General features: G+C 37.7%; 1 protein-coding gene across 3 annotated transcripts in view; it reads left to right on the top strand.

The window, feature by feature from the left end:
* The window catches only part of ATG5 (autophagy related 5), a 133444-nt gene that overhangs the window by 63612 nt on the left and 50793 nt on the right, over positions 1-19039 (top strand). For all 3 annotated transcript variants that reach the window (XM_046006572.1, XM_046006571.1, XM_046006573.1), the window contains one exon: positions 12823-12917. In XM_046006572.1, coding sequence (XP_045862528.1) covers positions 12823-12917 — 95 coding nt within the window. The remainder of the gene's footprint in view (positions 1-12822; positions 12918-19039) is intronic.

A 19039-nucleotide genomic window follows, 5' to 3' on the forward strand; every position in this document is an offset into this window, starting at 1 on the left:
TTTGTTTTTTTTAAAGATTTATTTATTTGACAGATAGAGATCACAAGGAGGCAGAGAGAGAGAGAGGAGGAAGCAGGCTCCCCGCTAAGCATAGAGCCCGATGCGGGGCTCGATCCCAGGACCCTGGGACCATGACCTGAGCCGAAGGCAGAGGCTTTAACCTGCTGAGCCAGCCAGGCGCCCCCTATTCCAGTGTTTTAATTAGCATTGAGAGTTAGAAGATTTTAACACCAAAACTAGAAAAGGAATTGCTCATAAAAGAATGAGTGCAAAATAAATAAATTTTTTCATCTAAGATACAGTGTGTTCGGTCAAGTTTTGATTATTATCTTCAAAGTGGCTTTTTAAATAAGAAGCATTACTTGCCACAGGGTGCCTTTAGGATCCAAGCTATCCTTATTTCTGGGTTGTTGTTGTTGTTGTTGTTGTTGTTTTGACATCTAGATTTTTTTCTTTCCCAGTAGAAGGATATCAGTAAAATATCCCAAACAGCATTTTTAATTGGAGTTAATTTTATAAAAGATTCAGCCAAAAATGACTTTATTTTAAGTTACTATAAGCCACGCTGAAAGCTAAACTTCAAGCTTTTGTGGCTCTTTTTCTTAAGCTAGCTTCTTGGTTTTAAATATACTATTTGGATTTTTTCCCCTACAGGTATTATGGTATTAACCTGCATTGACTTTCCGGGTATTTCAAGGTGAAATTATTTTATGTAGAATTATAAAACTCTATGAAAACACCTTCTACATATTTTTTTGCGAGATAAAAAGTGTTGTATTGATATTTGTCCACTGAAAATATAAGGAAGGGGTGGAAGAGAGGACATCAGTGGAAATATAATATTTAGGAAGTGGGAAGAGAAGATAGTTCCCATAGCCTTACCGAGTTAAGGGGAAAGGCTTTACATTTAGATGTTTGTCACCAGTATTTTTATAATAACTTATTTTTAGGTGTTACTACACTCAAAAGAATATTCTGTGAGATTTAGATATTTGATTTATAAATTGGTAGTTGAGAAACACTGGTAGAATAATTTCAAATATTAATAATATTCTCAATTTTACCCTTAGGATTCTTAGAAATCCGGATTAAATTTTTTACTAAACTTGTATGATACATTGTGTATATCACTTATGACTAAAAGCTACTGATTACAATTTAAAATAATAGTATTTAGTCCAAAATAAACTCATTATAGGAAATAATAAAATGTAATTTATAAAATGTTAGGTGGGCCCTATTTTTTGAGGTATGTATATAATTTTAAGAACCTTGTTTTGGTAATGAGTTACAATAAATTAATTTCTCAGTAAATGCCACCTGAATAATCCTTTTAGCTAAAAATGAACTATGATTGAATTTTCTAGTTTCAGTCATCTTTGCTCTTGTCTTTTAGGAGGTAGTTCCTAACTGAGTGATGTTTTCCATCGGTTATCACAGTGCATTTCTCCTTGTTCTCATTGAAAAATTGTGTTGATGAATGTGTTGAAGCAAATATATTTATTTTTGCAGCATCTGCTGCAAAGTGTTCAGTTTTGTCATCCACAACTGTGAAAGGAGACAAGATTTGTTCAACTATTATACCTGACACTACCATGAATTTTGAAGTCCAGAACTCTGGAGTTTCTGAAAATATGAACATTCCATTCATCATTAGTTTCCCAGATTCCTGTTCCTGTATAGGTCATTGAATTGACTCAACTTGGAGTTTTTCCAAGCAAGCAGTGTTTTTATTCATAGAAATACAGCTGAAAGTTCCCTGTGATACGATATTGTATTCCTGAGAGTCTGCTGGCCCAATGGTGTCAGGTACATATTTTACCTGCTTTGAACCTCCGTTCCCTCCTGTGTAAAATGCGGATAACTATTCAGTAAGTTGCTATGAGAATCAAACAATGTGAAACCCATATAGGATGTTAAAAATAGCTAAGTTCTGTACAAGTATATTACTACTAATGAAACCCAACTCTGAGGTCTTACTATAATCAGAACCCACAACTTTTCACTCTAGCTTCACTTCAGTGTATTTGTATTTTTTTTGTATAATACCATTTCTTTACCAGCCTAACTTCTAACATGCTTTTTATTTAAGCATCTGTTGCTTGGTTATCTGCCATTTGAAGAGATGGGGGTGGGGTGGAGAGAGCTTGAACCATTAAGCACTCACTGCCAGTGCAAGATCAAGGACAAATCAGATCTATTAGAAATCGTGATAATTTTATGTATGTCAGTTCATCTTCTCCCAACTATATATTAAGTGAAGGAAAGAACCTATTATGTACTTGTTTTATTTTGTTTTTATTTTTTAATTCTCTACAGCTCCCAGTACTTATTAGGTACATAAAACAAAGCCAATAAATAGTTTGATAGATTTAACTCTGTGCAGATCCTACAAAGTAAAAACTTGTTTGAGTACACTATTCCTTCTGTCAACTCTTTACCCTTTCCGTCCTCTTCCTTCCTTAAAATTAAACTGGAGATTCATCGTATGAATCATTTGCAAATGGGGGAACTTTTTGTAAAGGGATATTTTTCTTGTACTTACCATGGGGGGGTTAGATGGGTTTGAAATGGAACAGAATTTATCTGGAATTATATTACATTTACTAAAGTCTTGTGATGTCCTAGGCCTGGATATTTTTATACGTGTTATCTCAGTAGTGTCTCACATGAATTAGATAAAAATTATCAACTTTGGAAACAAGGAAATGAGCTCACAGACCTAGTAAGAGATGGGACACGGATTTGAACTTAGATCTCTGATTTTAAAATGATTGTGTTTTCCATTACATCCAAGAGTTAACAACTCTGGCTACATATTAGAATCATCTGGAAATTTCTAAAAAGTACAGTTGTCAGGACAGCTGAAATAATTGGTCTGGAGTGGGTCCCTGATGTTTGTCTTTTTGTAAACTCCTCAGGTGATCCAAGTGAGCAGCTAAAGCTGAGGAATGTCGCACTGTACCTGGTGTCTCCTGACCACTGGTGCCCCCACAGTACACCCCACCCCCCAGTTTTTAAAGCTTTTTGTTATTTGTCAGTGAGCATTAATGGGTTTTTCTTATCAAAAGCATGCAGGGTTCCTTTTAGAATAGACAGAATATCCTGCATAGTAAACATTGCAAAGATACAGTGAATATAATGGAGTATCTTTTTATTTTTCCCGTCTGTCAATCTTTCAAAAATTAAAATAGATTTTTTTTTTTTGGTCTTAGAATTCTGTTGTGCCTTCTGAAGTGAAAATGAACTTGATTACTTGTTGAATTTGTTTCTATCCCTCTGATTTTAGGAAAGTGATAAACGGTAATTTAGTCTAAGAAGAAAAACATTTTCTCAATTTACAGTAGCTTTGAAAGGTAATAAACCAGATTATTGGTTATAAATCTATAGGTAATTTACACGGGGAAGCAGTTAATTAGTCTTGGCCCACCACTGTGCTATAGCTCTGTAAATCTCTATTTGGGAAACAAGCTACTTTAAAGATCGTCTTTTAGATTAAATGAAGACTTATTTATAATTGAAGATCATTCTTTTTTTTAAATTTTAACAGGAACACATAGAATTGTTTTTTTAGCATCATGAAATTTTTGAATTTTGAGGCCCTTTTATGTAATTATTGGCCCAATTTCAAAATAAATTTGAAATAAACTTTTCTTAATTGGCTGGGATACAGTAATTGTGTCTATGTAAAAATAAAGTCAATTACTGGGATTGACATTAGAGATGTTGTAACTTGCTTATGGTTTATTGTGATGTTGAAATTAAAATTTACAGTCTGCTTTTTCAAATTCCTAGTAAGATTAGTTTTAAGTTTCCAGCAGTGTTTTTTAAACCATTTATAAGGTAACCAGTTTTTACTGGCTCTGTTTATAGACCTGTGCTATAAAGTGTAACAGTTCTGAGCCTCTCATCTTCCCAGATCAACGAGAAACCTCATTTTTTTCACGATCATGCTTATCCCCTCTGTTGTAATATTTTAAGACATGTTAGGAGAGGGAGGAGTTGAGAAGGAATTGTTATTAGATTTTAATTAAAGATAGTAGAGGTAGAACTCAGATGAGCCTGCCAAGACTTGAGGATTCAGATGTTGGCCTAGGCGTTCTTGGACTACCATTCCTGCCCCCACCACCATTTCACCATTTCATTTCCCCATTTCTGGAGGTTACTGCGGTCGAAATTGATGGAAGGTAAATGTAACTAAACTGTTCCCACAGCATGAGAAGGGAGGGCTTATATGGTAGTTGAAATGGTTGGAGGAAGCAAAAGGGGACATGAAGGGAATTTGGTATAGTAAAGTGTTACAGCTGGATTGTGTTATGGCTCTCAAGCTTCCCACCTGGTTAACAAAGGCCACTCAGTTGCATAACTCCAGGAGGCAGCATTCACACAGAATTGGATATGAGTGGTGCAAGCTCTATGGCCCTGAGCCAGACTGAATGTTCCAGCAGTCTTGTGATGATGAGGTTTTGGCAGAACCACTTTCTCTTACTGGTTTTGACAGTTACATGTACCTTGTTGCTGAATCTGGAAGCTCAGTGTCTTCTCTTGTTGACTCGGAGGCAGCGTAAGATCATTTATGTAGTACTTACTTTGTGCTAGATACTGTTGTATTTTGCAAGTATGAACTAATCTATTTCTTCCAATGACTGTGAATATGTACCATTAATATCTTCATTTTACAGGCAGTTCCATTTATAGGAAATTGGAACACAAAGTTTAAAAAGTATCTTGCTCAAACTCCGGCGGCTACTAAGTGGCAAAGTGGCAGTATCGTAGCCAATGAAGTTTATCCGAGGCGCAATTATTGCTAATTAAATGGCAAAGCTAGGAAGCCGACCAAGGCAGTATGGTTCTAGAGTGTCGTCTTTTCCCACCATGCCATGCTACATTTGGGATTCTTTCTTTTTGTTGTTCCCCATTTCCTTAAATCAGTCAGTTGTGTCATTATTTAGTCATTTAAACATTGATTGAGCATCTACTTTGTGCCAGGAGCTTTCTAGGACTAAAGACAAAGGCCTTGCCCTCATGGAACCTGTATTTATTTGGGGGAGAGAGAAAGGAAATAATTCGACATGTAAAAATGTCTAGATAGAAAATAGAACGGTGCCTCAGTTTGAATTAAGGGGATCTTCTCTGTGGAGGTGGTGCTACGTCTGTTGTGACTTGAATGATGAGAAAGCAGCAGCTCTGGGGAGATAAGAAAAGCGAGGATTCCAAGCAGGGGAACAAGCTTGGTGTTTTCTAGGGACAGAAAAGAAAAAGCATATGATTGGAGCTTAGTAAGTGAACAGTTTGATGGGCAATGAGATGTCAGAGGACTTCAGGAGCTCCTGCGTTCCCAGGGGGTGAGAGGGAAACATGTTTTGGTTGTTCATCCACAGTTTGGGCCGTGAGTCTGCCCGTGTTATAGGCAGTAAGGAAGTGCAGTGGATTTTTAAGTAATGACTCCAGTACTTCTAAAACCATACTGTTAAAGTACATCATAAAGCGTTATTCCTTATGGCCCATTAGAAACCTGTAGAGGGCGCCTGGGTGGCTCAGTTGGTTAAGCGACTGCCTTCTGCTCCGGTCATGATCCCAGAGTCCTGGGATGGAGTCCCACATCGGGCTCCCAGCTCCATGGGGAGTCTGCTTCTCCCTCTGACCTTCTCCCCTCTCGTGCGGTCTCTCTCTCTCTCTCTCTCTCTCAAATGAATAAATGTTAAAAAAATTTAAAAACAAACAAAAGAAACCTGTGGAAAATTACTAATGATACAATTTGATTTATGTTTTGAAAGACCATTCTAAATGTTCTGTAGCAGGGATACAGGTGGAAGGACAGAGTCCAATTAGGCTGTCACAGTAGTTCAGTGAGAGCTGACGGTGCTTATGAGAAGTTATGGCAGTGAATACAGAGAGAATAAATTATACCCCGGATATGTATTTATATTGATTACTTTCCTTGATGTCAGTTTTCCAGGCGGTAGCACTTCTGTTGTAGGGCAAAGGAGCAAATGTCATCACTCAGTTTATTATGAGACAATTGATAGCCCAGGTTGAAATTTGCCTGAGATCCAGGTTTTATTACTCTCTTGATTCATTCAAATGACAAATTCCCTAGGGTACAGTTCTCCTGCCAAGATGAGTGTTTACATGCAGGATTAGGGATTAGCCTTCTTTAAGACTGGCACTCCTCTCAGCCTTAATGCAGAGGCCAGCCCTCTGGTCCTCCCTTCTTCTATCTTCATGATGAATTCTCAGGGGGCCCTGAAGCCTTCCCAAGGCTACTTTACTTTGGTCAGCCCCCCCCCCCCCCCCCAGATGGAGCTCAGTGCTTTAAGCTTCAAAGAGAAGGGCTCGGGGCGCCTGTGTGGCTCAGAGGGTTAAAGCCTCTGCCTTCGGCTCAGGTCATGATCCCAGAGTCCTGGGATCGAGCCCCGCATCGGGCTTTCTCCTTGGCAGGGAGCCTGCTTCCTCCTCTCTCTCTCTCTGCCTGCCTCTCTGCCTACTTGTGATCTCTCTCTGTCAAATAAATAAATAAAATCTTTAAAAAAAAAAAAAGAGAGAGAAGGGCTCATGGAAACGCGTGGGTGTAGTTTGTTGGGCAGCATCCAAGCACAGTGCTGTGTTGCCACAGAGAGTTTGCTCCCTGCCATGGTTCAGCTGAACACCCTATTAACCTAGGATTCTCTTAATATGACTTGACTTAGAAGACAAGTGAGTTTGAAGATACAGGGCACCTACCTGTTTAATGCACCTGCTTTGGCAGCCTATCAAGTAATTTAATTTTTTTTTTTGCTTTACAATGATGTTTACATATTACATATAAAGAAATTAATTCAAATAGGTTTATACTTGGATATACCTTCTGTTATGTATTTTGAAAGCCTCTGATTAAAACACTACATGTATTACAAGGCCAATTGTAGTACTGATTCGAATAATAGCGTTGATAAATGCAAAATTTTCTGAAGCTGTGATTTTCAACTGTTTGCTCTTCTCTTTAAAGAAAAGCTTAAAGTCTGTGTTTTATGTGCTGATACTTATTCAGGATGCTGTAAATCTGTTCTTTTTGACATCAAAGATCTTAGAAGATTAGGAGGTGGACAGAGTGTGTATGTGGAGGCTGCCTCCTTTCCTACAGCTTGGGGGTCCCAGCCGGCAAAGCCACATTGCCGAACTGAAGGCAAACAGCAGTCTCTACAGTCCGTTAGATGTCCTCCGTGTCTCCCAGAGAGCTCTTAGACACATGTATTATTTGTGACATTGGAATGTTATTTAATGTTTTTTATGTTATTTAATGTTTTAATGTTATTTAAATAAATTTAATGTTACTAAATTTATTTTGCCTTGAGTTCTTAACTCATAAAGCTTAAGTGAAAGAACAGATACATTGTTTAAAATTACCACCTTTTTCTTGCAATTTTTTCCCATGTGAGTAACAAAGAATAGAAAACTTTATTTTTTAAGCTTAGGGAGATCGTTGATTTTTAAAAATGTTTTTTCCTGAATTTAAAAAAATTTTTAAGACCAGTATAAAACCTTATTTCAGCAATGAAAGAGAAAAGTTGGTGGCCACCAGGATCTTGAGGAATTCTATTTCAATATCTTTATTAAAAAAATAAATTCAGTTTCTCTAAAGGAGTCCTTCAATTGTGTGATTCTTAATTTTGTAGCTTTCTTAAATGAATAAGCTAAGTTTAAAAAACAGAAACCAACTTATCAGTCATACTGTTCTTGGCTCTGGCAAGAAGGATTTAAGTTATATTCCCTTCTCAAATTCTTCAAATAAACTAAGTGTCCACTAGTTTTAATTTTCTCCTACTTAGTTGTTCTGTTTTAGATTTAGAACTAAGTTAATGTGAAAGTTCTTGAAATTGATATGTATTTAATTATAGTTAAACGAATAGCTAAGGACGATTATGCTTCTTTTAGCTTCTTTTACTTGTAGGTATTGCTTTCATGAAAATAATTTTTATGACTTAATTATAATAACAGCATAGTTATATCCAAAGTTTTCTTGATTCATACAAGTCAGTATGTTCTTGATTCGTCAGTGTTTAGGAAGGGAGTTCATCCTTACTTCAGTTTTATTTTAGTTATTCATTGACTAGGGAATAGAAGATATACTGATATAACAAAATTCAGTGTGAAAGATGATTGCTTATACACTCAATTTTCTCAGTCTCAGGACGATTTTCCTTTAATTCCTTCTATTTGTGTCTTTCTTATTAATAACATTGATTTTTAAATGGTAGATTATTCTTGGTTGGAATGTCTTTAGTAGTATTGAGGAAATAACCTGTTTTATATGGGAACATAACAGTTTCATAAGAAGATTAAAGCTACTGTTAATAAATACATATCTTTTATTATGTCTTTATTCCTTTTTAAACATAGTTGTATCAGACTGGGTCGAGTCAGGAGATAGAAACCACACAGAGGGTTAAATGGAGTAAGATTCATAGGAATTATTAAACTCTGATAAAAGTGTTAGTAAAGATATAAGAAAATTGCATATGGTACTCCAGGACGAAGGGATTGGAAAGTCACACTTAACGTGGATTCTCTAGCCGAGGCTGGATTTAGAACTTGTTGGAGAAGATATAGTTCAGTACCCTGGATTAGTAGAGAAATTCAATCCTTAGCGCAGACTGGAGCTGGTCTGCAGTCACCGGGCATTCAGGACAACTGGAGCCCAGGCCACTAGCAGTATGTGGCCTGGGCATGCAGAGGGAGTGCAGCTGTATGGGAGATGGCAGGTAAGCCACCCATGTGGGCCTTCAGAGGAAACAGGGGCTGACAGGATCTAGGGGTCCTGTCTTCAGTGTGCCTGTGCAGACAGGAGCCTCTTTCTCCTTGCAATGTCCTTTTAGCCATCTACTGAGAAAGCTTAATGTGGTTGTAAGAATAGAAATGCTTCAGGGGCACCTGGGTGGCTTAGTTGGTTAAGCATCTGACTCTTGGTTTTGGCCCAGGTCATGATCTCAGGGTCATGAGATTGAGCCCCGAGTTGGGCTCCATGCTGGGCATGGAACCTGCATAAGGTTCTTTCTCTCCTTCGGCCCCTCCCCCTCACTCCCGTGCTCACGTGTGTGGGCACCTATTTGCACATGCACCCTCCCTCTCAAGAAAGAAAGAGGCTTCCATTGTGTCTGTTATGGCGAGGCATATATTAAAGGGTCATTTTGAAGCTGAGAGTCATTAAATGATAATGGGCACAATAATGTTCCTTTTTCCAGTTTATTTTTTTGCCATATAGGTATGTAAAAACTTTTGACTAATTCTCTTTCTGTACTTTTTATTGTTTGTGTTTGCTTGCCTTCCTTTAGCCCTACTGACACTTTGGGTCAGCTAAGTCTTGGCTGTGGGGAGCTGTCCAGTGCATTGTAGTATGTTTAGCAGCATCCCTGGCCTCTACTCACTGGATACTAGTATCACACATAAACAGTTGTGACTGCCAAAAATGTCTCCAGACTCACTGGTGAGCAAAAGTCTCTCCTGGTGAAGAGCCACGGTTTTGAAAAACACTCAGTTAAAAACAATCTAGATCTCTCTTGTAATAAAGATTGGCTTGTGGTTTTTAACAAATACTATTTTAATAAAAGAGGGTGTCTTAGAGAATTATAAAGTTTTGTTTTTGGAACAGGTATTAGAAACTATTCAGTTGAATCTCTTTATTTCATCTATAAGTGAATTAGTTTGCAATTGATTTGTTTCTAGTCACCTAGCTATTTAGCTGTATACCTAGGTTTGGAACCCAAAATGTTTTTAAAAAAAAAAAAAAAGGTTATGTATATAGCATTCTCTTGTTCATTCTTTGATTTAAGAGTGTATGTTATGGGGGTGCCTGGGTGGCTTAGTGGGTTAAGGCCTCTGCCTTCAGCTTAGGTCATGATCTCAGGGCCTTGGGATCAAGCCCCGCATTGGGCTCTCTGCTCAGCAGGGAGCCTGCTTCCCCTTCTCTCTCTGCCTGTCTCTCTGCCTACTTGTGATCTCTCTCTCTCTCTCTCTCTCTGTCAAATAAATAAATAAAATTTTTTAAAAAAGGAGTTGTTATGTATGCACTTTGGTAGATACTAGAGATTTGATGATGAGGCAGTGAGTAAAAATTCAGGTATGAAGAATCATTTTATTTGGCTATCACATTCTTGCTTGATACTTGATGATAGATACTTTTTAAAAAAGCATTGAAAGAATAATTGATTCATATATGAAAGGACTGTGGTTAAAGGAGCTACTCTTAGTATTAAGGTGCAGTTTTGTGGTTGCAACTGTTGAAACGGTTGTGGGCTTTGAATCAGAAGACTGAGAGTTTGGTCTTAGTTCTTCATGAAACTCATAACAACCTAGGCCTTCGTTGTCATCTGTGAAATTACATTAGACTAACTGGATTCTGAGTTACCTATCCTACTAGTTCTGATACAGTATGAACTCCCAGACTGAAATTGAGAATGAGACAGTCACAGTCTTCTAGGACAGGGATAGAAGAAAAGAAAACAACTAAACTTTATCCTTTTATATAATTACAATGACTGAAACAGTATCAGCATACTGGCAGTAATTTGGATTGAGATGAGTCTAGTCTAGTAGTAGAGAATGTGTTTTAATACCAAGCTGATCTGAAATTCTGGTGCTGTTCATGTACTTTACAGAGACTTGATTCTGACATAAATTTTTGACTATAAAAAATAATTTTAAAGTAGAATTCTGCATAAGTCAAAAGGTGACTCAGTGGGTTAAGCCTCTGCCTTCGGCTCAGGTCATGATCTCTTCAGTCCTGAGATCAAGCCCCGCATCAGTCTCTGCTCAGCGTGGAGCCTGCTTCCCCCCACCCCACCACCTGCCTCTCTGCCTACTTGTGATCTCTCTGTCAAATAAATAAAATCTTAAGGAAAAAAAAAGATTTACTTAAAAAACAACACAATGGGAAAAAATATTTGCATAGATTTATCAGTAGGGAGCTTGTAGCCAGAATACATTAAAAAAAAACAACCTTACAACTCAACAGTAAAAAAGACAACCCATTTAGAAAGGGAACAAAGGATTTAATAGGCATGTCTCCAAAATAAATATGTAAGTGGCAAGTAAACAAATAAAAAGATGCTCAGCATAATTACTCATTAGAGAAATGCAAGTCGAAACCATAACGGGGAGGGGGGTGGTTCAGTCAGGGCATCCAGCTGCTTTAGATTTCAGCTCAGGTCAGGATCTCAGGGTCTTGAGTCAAGCCTCACCTGGGACTCCATGCTCAGGGCAGAGTCTTCTGGAGGTTCTCTGCTCCTCCCCCCACCCTAGAGCATTCACTCACTTGCTCTTTCTCAAATACATACGTCTTAAAAAAAAAAGTAGATAATATTTCAGACCCACTAGTGTGACTCTAATAAAAGGGTGGTGGGGAGACACGTGGGTGGCACAGTCGGTGAAGCCGCTGACTCTTGATTTCAGCTCAGGTCCTGATCTTGGGGTCCTGGGATCAAGCCCCATGTTGGTCTCTGTGCTTGGTGGGGAGTCTGCTTGAGGATGCTCCCCCCACCCACTCATGCACACTCTTTCTCTTAAATAAGTAAATGTTTAAAAAAAAAAAAAGGTAAAGATGGGCAATAACAAGCGTAGACATGGATATGGACAAATTGGAACCCTCATACATTGCTCGTGGGAATGTAAAGGGTTGCAGCCTCTTTGGAAGACAGATGGCAGTTTCTGAAAACACAGATACCATATGGCAGTTAAACAGTTATCATATAAATCAGTAGTTCTACTCCTAGGTTTATACCCAAGAAAACTGAAGATACACATCCAACACAAAAGTTCATATGTGAATGTTTATAGTAGCATTATTCATAATGGCCAAAAACTAGAAACAATCTGAATCTGCATGAATTAATGAATGGGTAAACAAAACAAAAAAATTTGTCTCCATACAAAGAAATATTACTTGTCCATAAAAATGAATGAAATCTGAGACATGTTACAACTTGAATGGACCTTGGAAACAAGCTAAGGAAAAAAAAAATTAGGTACAAAAGTCACATAATGTATTATTCCGTTTATATGAAGTGCTTGGAACAAAGATTAGTGATTTCTAGGGGGATAGGAGAAGGAGAAAAAGGAGGGATAACTATTAATGGGTGTAGGTTTCTTTTCGAGAGGATGAAAGTATTCTGAAATTAGATACTGCTAGTGGTTGTATAGTACTGAATATACTAAAAAACACTGAGTTGTACACTTTTAAAAGGGTGAATCAAAAAAAATAAGAGGGTTAATTTTACGGCATATGAATTATATCTCAGTAAAGTGGTTTTTCTTAAACTGAGCCTGAAAAACTTATAAAGGAGTTAATTAATCACTGAGATTAAGCTACAATTGACAGTTACTGCGTAAGTGTCGGTTCCACATTTTCTTCAAACCCTTTCTTGTAATTTTGTCCTCTTTGCTGTCTAATGTTTATTGTGTTTGGTGTTTTTGTTTCCTTAAGTAAGTTCTGGTTAAAACTTAGATCACTTGAAGCCATCTTTTTCTTGTTTAGACGGTAGGAATAGGATAAGGAATCTAGACATTGATCTCTGATGTTTCTTGCCTTGATGACACAAGTAGTCATCTGTTCAGCGTTTCTCTTATGAGATGAAATATATATGCAGATACCTAGGAAGAGGAAGCAGTAATGTAGAAAAATATATTTTATATTTTGCTTTATGTTTAGTATGGAAAGTTTAAGAAAAATAATATATAAATGAAGCTTTTTCAAAGTCTTCTAAGAGAATGTTTAACAACTTTCATTTCTTCATGTGAGGTTTTAAGTTATAATGTTCATTTTTAATAACAGATAATTTATCATTACAGATAGATTTGACCAGTTTTGGGCCATCAACCGGAAACTCATGGAATATCCTGCAGAAGAAAATGGATTTCGTTATATCCCTTTTAGAATATATCAGGTAGGAAGTGACATTTTTAACAATACCGACTTGTGAATGTCTCAGACATCTTACTTCTTGAAGTAGTGTGCTATAGTCCAAAACTCTTTAAATTTGCGTAGTAACTGAAGGGTATTTGTTAGGGCTTTCCAGAGCTCTGTCTATGGGTGACAGTCAAGTCAGAGACTACATTGAAATATTTTACTCATATACAGTTGATTTGTTTGCGGATTCTGTATTTGCAGATTTGCTTGCTTTCTAAAATTTATTTGTAACCCAGAGTCTCAGTACTTAGCAGCACTCTCAGGGACATGTGCAAAGCTACAGAAAATTTGATTCACCCAACATGCACATTTTCAGCAATGTTGTACCTTCTTGTTACTCTTTTCCTACTATAAACAAGTGACTTTTCCCTGTCTGTTTAGTGCTATCCTTTTCACATTTTTGTGCTTTTTATTGAGGATTTTGTTTAAAATGTCTCCTAAGAGTAGTACTGAAGTGCTATCTTTAATTTTTTTTTTTTTAAGATTTTATTTATTTATTTGACAGAGAGAGACCACAAGTAGGCAGAGAGGCTGGCAGAGAGAGTGAGAGGGAAGCAGGCTCCCCGCCCAGCAGAGAGCCTGACGCGGGACATGATCCCAGGACCCTGAGATCATGACCCGAGCCGAAGGCAGCAGCTCAAACCATTGAGACACCCAGGTGCCCTGAAGTGCCATCTTTAAAAAGAAATACACAGGGACGCTTGGGTGGCTCAGTTGGTTAAGCAGCTGCCTTCGGCTCAGGTCATGATCCCAGTGTCCTGGGATCGAGTCCCACATTGGGCTCCTTGCTCAGCAGGGAGCCTGCGTCTCCCTCTGTCTCTGCCTGCCACTCTGTCTGCCTGTGCTCACTCTCTCTGACAAATAAATAAATAAAATCTTTAAATAAATAAAAAGAAATGCAGATATAGGGTGCATGGGTGGTTCCGTCAGTTGGACGTCTGACCCTTCATCAGCTCAGGTGATGATTTTGGGGTTGTGAGATCAAACCCTGGTCCGGCTCCAGGCTGGGTATGGAGCCTGCTAGAGATTTTCTCTCTCCATCTCCTTCTGCCCCACTGCCATGTGTGCGCTATTAAAGAAAAAAGGAAACACACATAAAACAAGGTTATGCATTGGTCAGTTTGAAGAACATTTTGTGACCAGAGACACACAGTACCCCAACCCTGTGTTTCCCCCATGAACAGTGGTGGCTTGGTAATTGCTAATTCAGTGTTTACAGTGACTTTATAAAAACCACAAATAAGGGGAATTAATGTATTTAAGTGGTGAGTCTTTAGTATTGCACAACAAAATAAGTAAGTAGAGCTCTCCTTATAGCACACTTTCATGGGGTAAAGAAATTCCTGTTTCTGTGGAGTACTTTAAAACTCCTAGGTAAAAAGTTTTGCATATAGCAAATTCTTTGTAAATATTTGTTGAGAGAATGGTATTCCAGAAAGTAAGTTACCTACTATCTTGAAAAAGCAGTTGAGAACAGAAATTGGAAACATAATATCACAGATACGGGCTCTAATCCCACAGAACTTCTATTCAGACTCAGAGAGGTTGTGTCATAAGTTCCCCTTATAACCTGTTTTAGTATGCCGGTCTTTACTCCGCTACTCTGTGGTAATTGTTTAAATCTTTTAGTGAGGCATCAGTCACATAACTGTATTAAAGAGGAAAACAGATTGATTGAAAGCAAGTACACAAAAATCCCAGTAGACTCAAAGAATGAAAAGTGTTTCTGGTTTAAATAAGGCTTCTTTTCATTGATTTCATTAACATAATGGTAGATAGACTATTTTTAGATCATGGATTCATAATATGTACAATAGAAATAAAATGAGAAAAATTCCTTTTGGAATAAGACCAGATGATTTAGTTAGCCACGCTTCTCTGTTTCCTTTTTTTAATTCCACAAGTCTTTGTTAACCACAGATATTATAGAGGAGTTTGGAAATACCACAGCTTATTTATTTATATATAATCTTGTATTATGAAGAATCTGAGGCAATTTACACAAATATATAATGAGAAAATAAAAGAATTTAAAGTCAAAGCCACATATGAAAAATCTGAGGTAATTTACAAGAATTTATAATCACAAAATAGAAAAGAATTTAAAATCAAAACCACTGATAATTAAAAAATGGAAACTTAGCGTGAAATTACATAAGCTAGGAATGAGTGAGATACTCAGATTTATTCAAATTGACCTGCACATTTGACCCTGAGTATTCTTGTAGCCAGAGCAAGGGAAACGAGGTGGGGTAACATTTTTTTTTCGTTATACATAAGGAGAAAACCTACTAGATTATTAGGAAAGCTAAAGCTTCTCATTCATTCCATAGGGAAGATATTTCTCATGTGACTTCATTTACAGGGAGTAGAGCAATATTTTTTATAACTTACCTGTAGTAAAAATATAGTAGTTTTCATAAAGCTGCTTCCTAAAGTATTATTCAACAGTAGCTAAAGACAACGAATTATAAGCCCTGGATCATCCACAGTATAATAGAGAATTGGATGAAGTAACAGGAAGGCTAGTACTGGAAAGACTTTTAGGTTATTTTATGGAAGAATGTGTTTATCACATAAGAAAGAGAGTAATTGATGGAGCAAAGCATTTGGGGATCGGGGTTAACAGTAAAGGTTAACCCAGCAAACGAGAGGTCTGTGGAGAACTGTGAAGGACTAGGAGGGGGAAAATTATTCCTACTCGTGTGGGAAAGCATCAGTCTTTTCTGTGTATCGAGGAATAAAGCCAACTGCTGGAAAGAGAGGCATGCAGCAGTTTTGGAAACTGCTCTGTTTGACAGTGACCAAGTAGAACAGTTCCTGTAGTTGCATAAAATGATGTGAGAAGGAAAGACGGCAGGAAGACCTACTTGTATTAGAGAAGAAATATCTCACATTAGATACCTTTCTATTAACCACCTACACATTCTGTAAGGCAAGCTTTTACAGAGCTAGATTCACTAGTGATAAGCTTTTAGTTATTTCACAAAGAAAAGCCAAAAATGGAGCCGGATTTCATGGACTAAGTATAATACTTACAGTGAATAGGAGTCTTCATGTAGTCTGTACATCCCAAAGAGAGAGTCTACTTCTTCACCATCACTGACATAGGGATTGGTAGTTAAAGTACGTATTAAAAACCATAACAGGTTATCACAGAATTTCAGAGTAGTACTTAAGTTTTCTGAGTGGATTTCAAAAACAGCAAAAAAAATTTTTTTTAAGTAAGCTGTATGCCCATTGTGGGGCTTGAACTCACCACCTTGAAGTCAAGAGTTGCATGCTCTACTGACTGAACCAGCCAGGCAGCACTCAAAAATGGTTTTTCAACAGCAGCCCACTTTAGGGCCAAGCTTGGAAGGGGAGGTTGCGTGGGGACAAGTGGGATTGGCTCAGGTGGTTGGATCCCTCTCTTGGGGCTTGACAGTTTGAAAGTCATCTCTCAGTCTAGACAGATTCAGGTGCTTTGTCCAACTTAGTTTTGATCTAGCCTGCATTTTGGATCAAGTAATACCCTCAGAATGCTAGTGGTATTTTTGAAGGTAAGGCTGGATTAAAAAAAAAAAATCTGTGTAGTAGGGTTAGCACAGTCTTTCATATACTGTGAGTGCTTCATAATTACTTAATTTGAAGTATTAAATTAATAGGTATTAATAGGTATTAAAAGCACCAAAGATAAGAAAAAGAAAAACCTGCCAAGGGTCACATAATGTTAAAGCTTAAAAACAGACTTTGTTGTTAAATAATCCCAAACTGAAAAAGCTAGCAGTTTTCCTTGGATTTAAAGATAAGGTGACTTTAATAAGGATAGTGCTACTGTAGTAGTTAAGAAGACAAAACACTTTTAAAATTAACCAAGGGGCACCTGGGTGGCTCAGTCCGTTAAGCATCTGACTCTTGATTTCAGCTCAGTTCATGATCTCAGGGTCCTGGGATCCAGCCCTGCATGCTGGAGATTCTGTCTCTCTCTGCCCTCCCTGCCCGCATGCATGTGTGTTTTCTCTCTCTCTCTCTCAAATAAATCTTGAAAAAAAAATTAAAATGAAGGGAGAAGAGCAGGAGAAAGTGAAAAAGAACTGAAGTGTTGGAAGGGTTGAAACAGCAGTATGTGGTAGTGTCAAGATCACAGTTTTGCTTTATTGACTTAGTAGAAAATTATTTTGACCTTTTTCTGCTTCTGTTTCTAGTCTAATAGTTTGTGACTACATGTTAACCTCATTGAGCTCAGAAGGTTGGAAAATTTTGGAGACATAAAGGCTAAGGCACTTGTCCTTGAAAAAAAAGCGTTTCCTAGAAAGAGCACTGAACTAGGACTAACACTGCACTAGGAGGACCGCCACGGTTCGGTGGGGGGTCCGACACTGACAAGCTGTGTGCTCACAGGTTACTCAGCCTGGCTGAGTCCTCGTTTCCTCGTCCATAAAATGAAAGGGGCATGACTAAGTGGATTTATACATCTGGTTAAAGTTTTTCTTCAAAGAAGCCATATAACAGGTTTGTATTATTCAATCAGTGACACTCTTATTTTTAAAAACATTTTAAACTCCTACTTCAGAGCAGATGTAGTGTTCTTACAACAAACATAGTCCTTTCCTTTACAGTGCTTTATGACTTTTAATCACTTCTGAAAATGAAGGTAGTCTATCTTTTTCATGAAGACAGGGTAATTGTTTTGTTCATGCGGTGTGTTCAGGGTCTAGAAAAGTGCCTGACATGTAGTAGGCATTTGTGAGCATTTGTTAATTCATTAAATCATTCCTTCTGTCAGTAGTTGAGGGGCTATTCCGTTATACCATGAGCTCCGTAGGAACGTACCATAGTGCGTTCCCAGGTACTAGCAAAGTAGCTTATTTGTGGAATTTAGTGAACTAAAATATAACAGAAAGTCTAAAGACATTCCCCAAAGAGGAATTTCAAAACTGTTCTGAGCTGTATACCTCCAGCACTTACTTGAATAGGTAGGTTCTGGCACACGTACTTCACTATAGTTTCTATACTGTGCATATTTTAAGCTCCTATAGGGAAAGTGTATTATACTGTCGTTACTTACTGAGTAGGGGTTATTATTGTTAGAATGGTGGTGCAGATGTACAGAGTGGGGTGTCATTTTCATGTTTATCATTATGTTCAGGGAAAGATTGTCAGATGTATTCATACCTTTCATTGTGGTATCACAACAGAGAGGGATTTGGAGAGAGAAAATGTGAGGGGGAGGGAAAAGAAAGAGAGAATGAATGTGTGAGAGAGAAAATGGTCTTATAAAGTTCTATAATTAGATTGAAAGTGGGAAGCTAGAGAATTCTTAAAATTTGCTTGACAAAATGTGGCTGCCAGGTGGGGACTCTATTAGGAACTCTAATAGAGTGGGGACTCTATTAGCTTGCTGCCTGATCTTTCCTGTGCAGAGGAGTTGATAGTTTTTCCTCCAACAGGAGGAGCCAGCTTTCCTGTTAGCTCTGTGTCTTTTCAACTGGGTTCTTACTTGAATTTGATTAAAATTTTAGGAGTAAGGTATGCAAGTGAGTATAAAAATTTAGGAGCCTTAGTTTTTGCCCATTTCCTTACTTTTGCCATTCCTGGCTTTTTCCACTTCTCTCTTGTGTATTTTTGAATCTTCCTTCATGCCTTGACCACAGGAAGATGGGCTCTGCTCTCTGTTTTCCTAATTATATGGTCTAACGGGTAATGCAGGCTTCTGTTGCTGACTCCTTTACAGCAGATTGGTTTGTATGATTAGGATATTCCATTAAGTGTAGTTTTTACTTGTGCAATATTTTGATGAATCTGCACCTTTCATTTCTTTAACACACTAGACATAAATTGTGCTATTGGAGACCTTAAGTTCATAATAAATGTAAGGAGAACCTGAAAATCTAGGTCTATTAAGATAAATGAAAGGCATCACTTTTACTAAAATATTTTTCTTTGCGGAATCATAATAAAATTCCTGCATAGCAAGGGGTTTGAAAAGGAAGGGGCACTCCTTAAGCCTCCTTAAGTCAGACCCACTCCATCTTTGGAAGCCTCAGAACCACCATATGAAGTAGGGATCATTGTGTGATTTTTACCTATGAGGAGGCTGAAGCTGAAGGATTTTAA

Source organism: Meles meles, chromosome 5 (genome assembly GCF_922984935.1).
Source record: "Meles meles chromosome 5, mMelMel3.1 paternal haplotype, whole genome shotgun sequence".
Taxonomy (NCBI): domain Eukaryota; kingdom Metazoa; phylum Chordata; class Mammalia; order Carnivora; family Mustelidae; genus Meles; species Meles meles.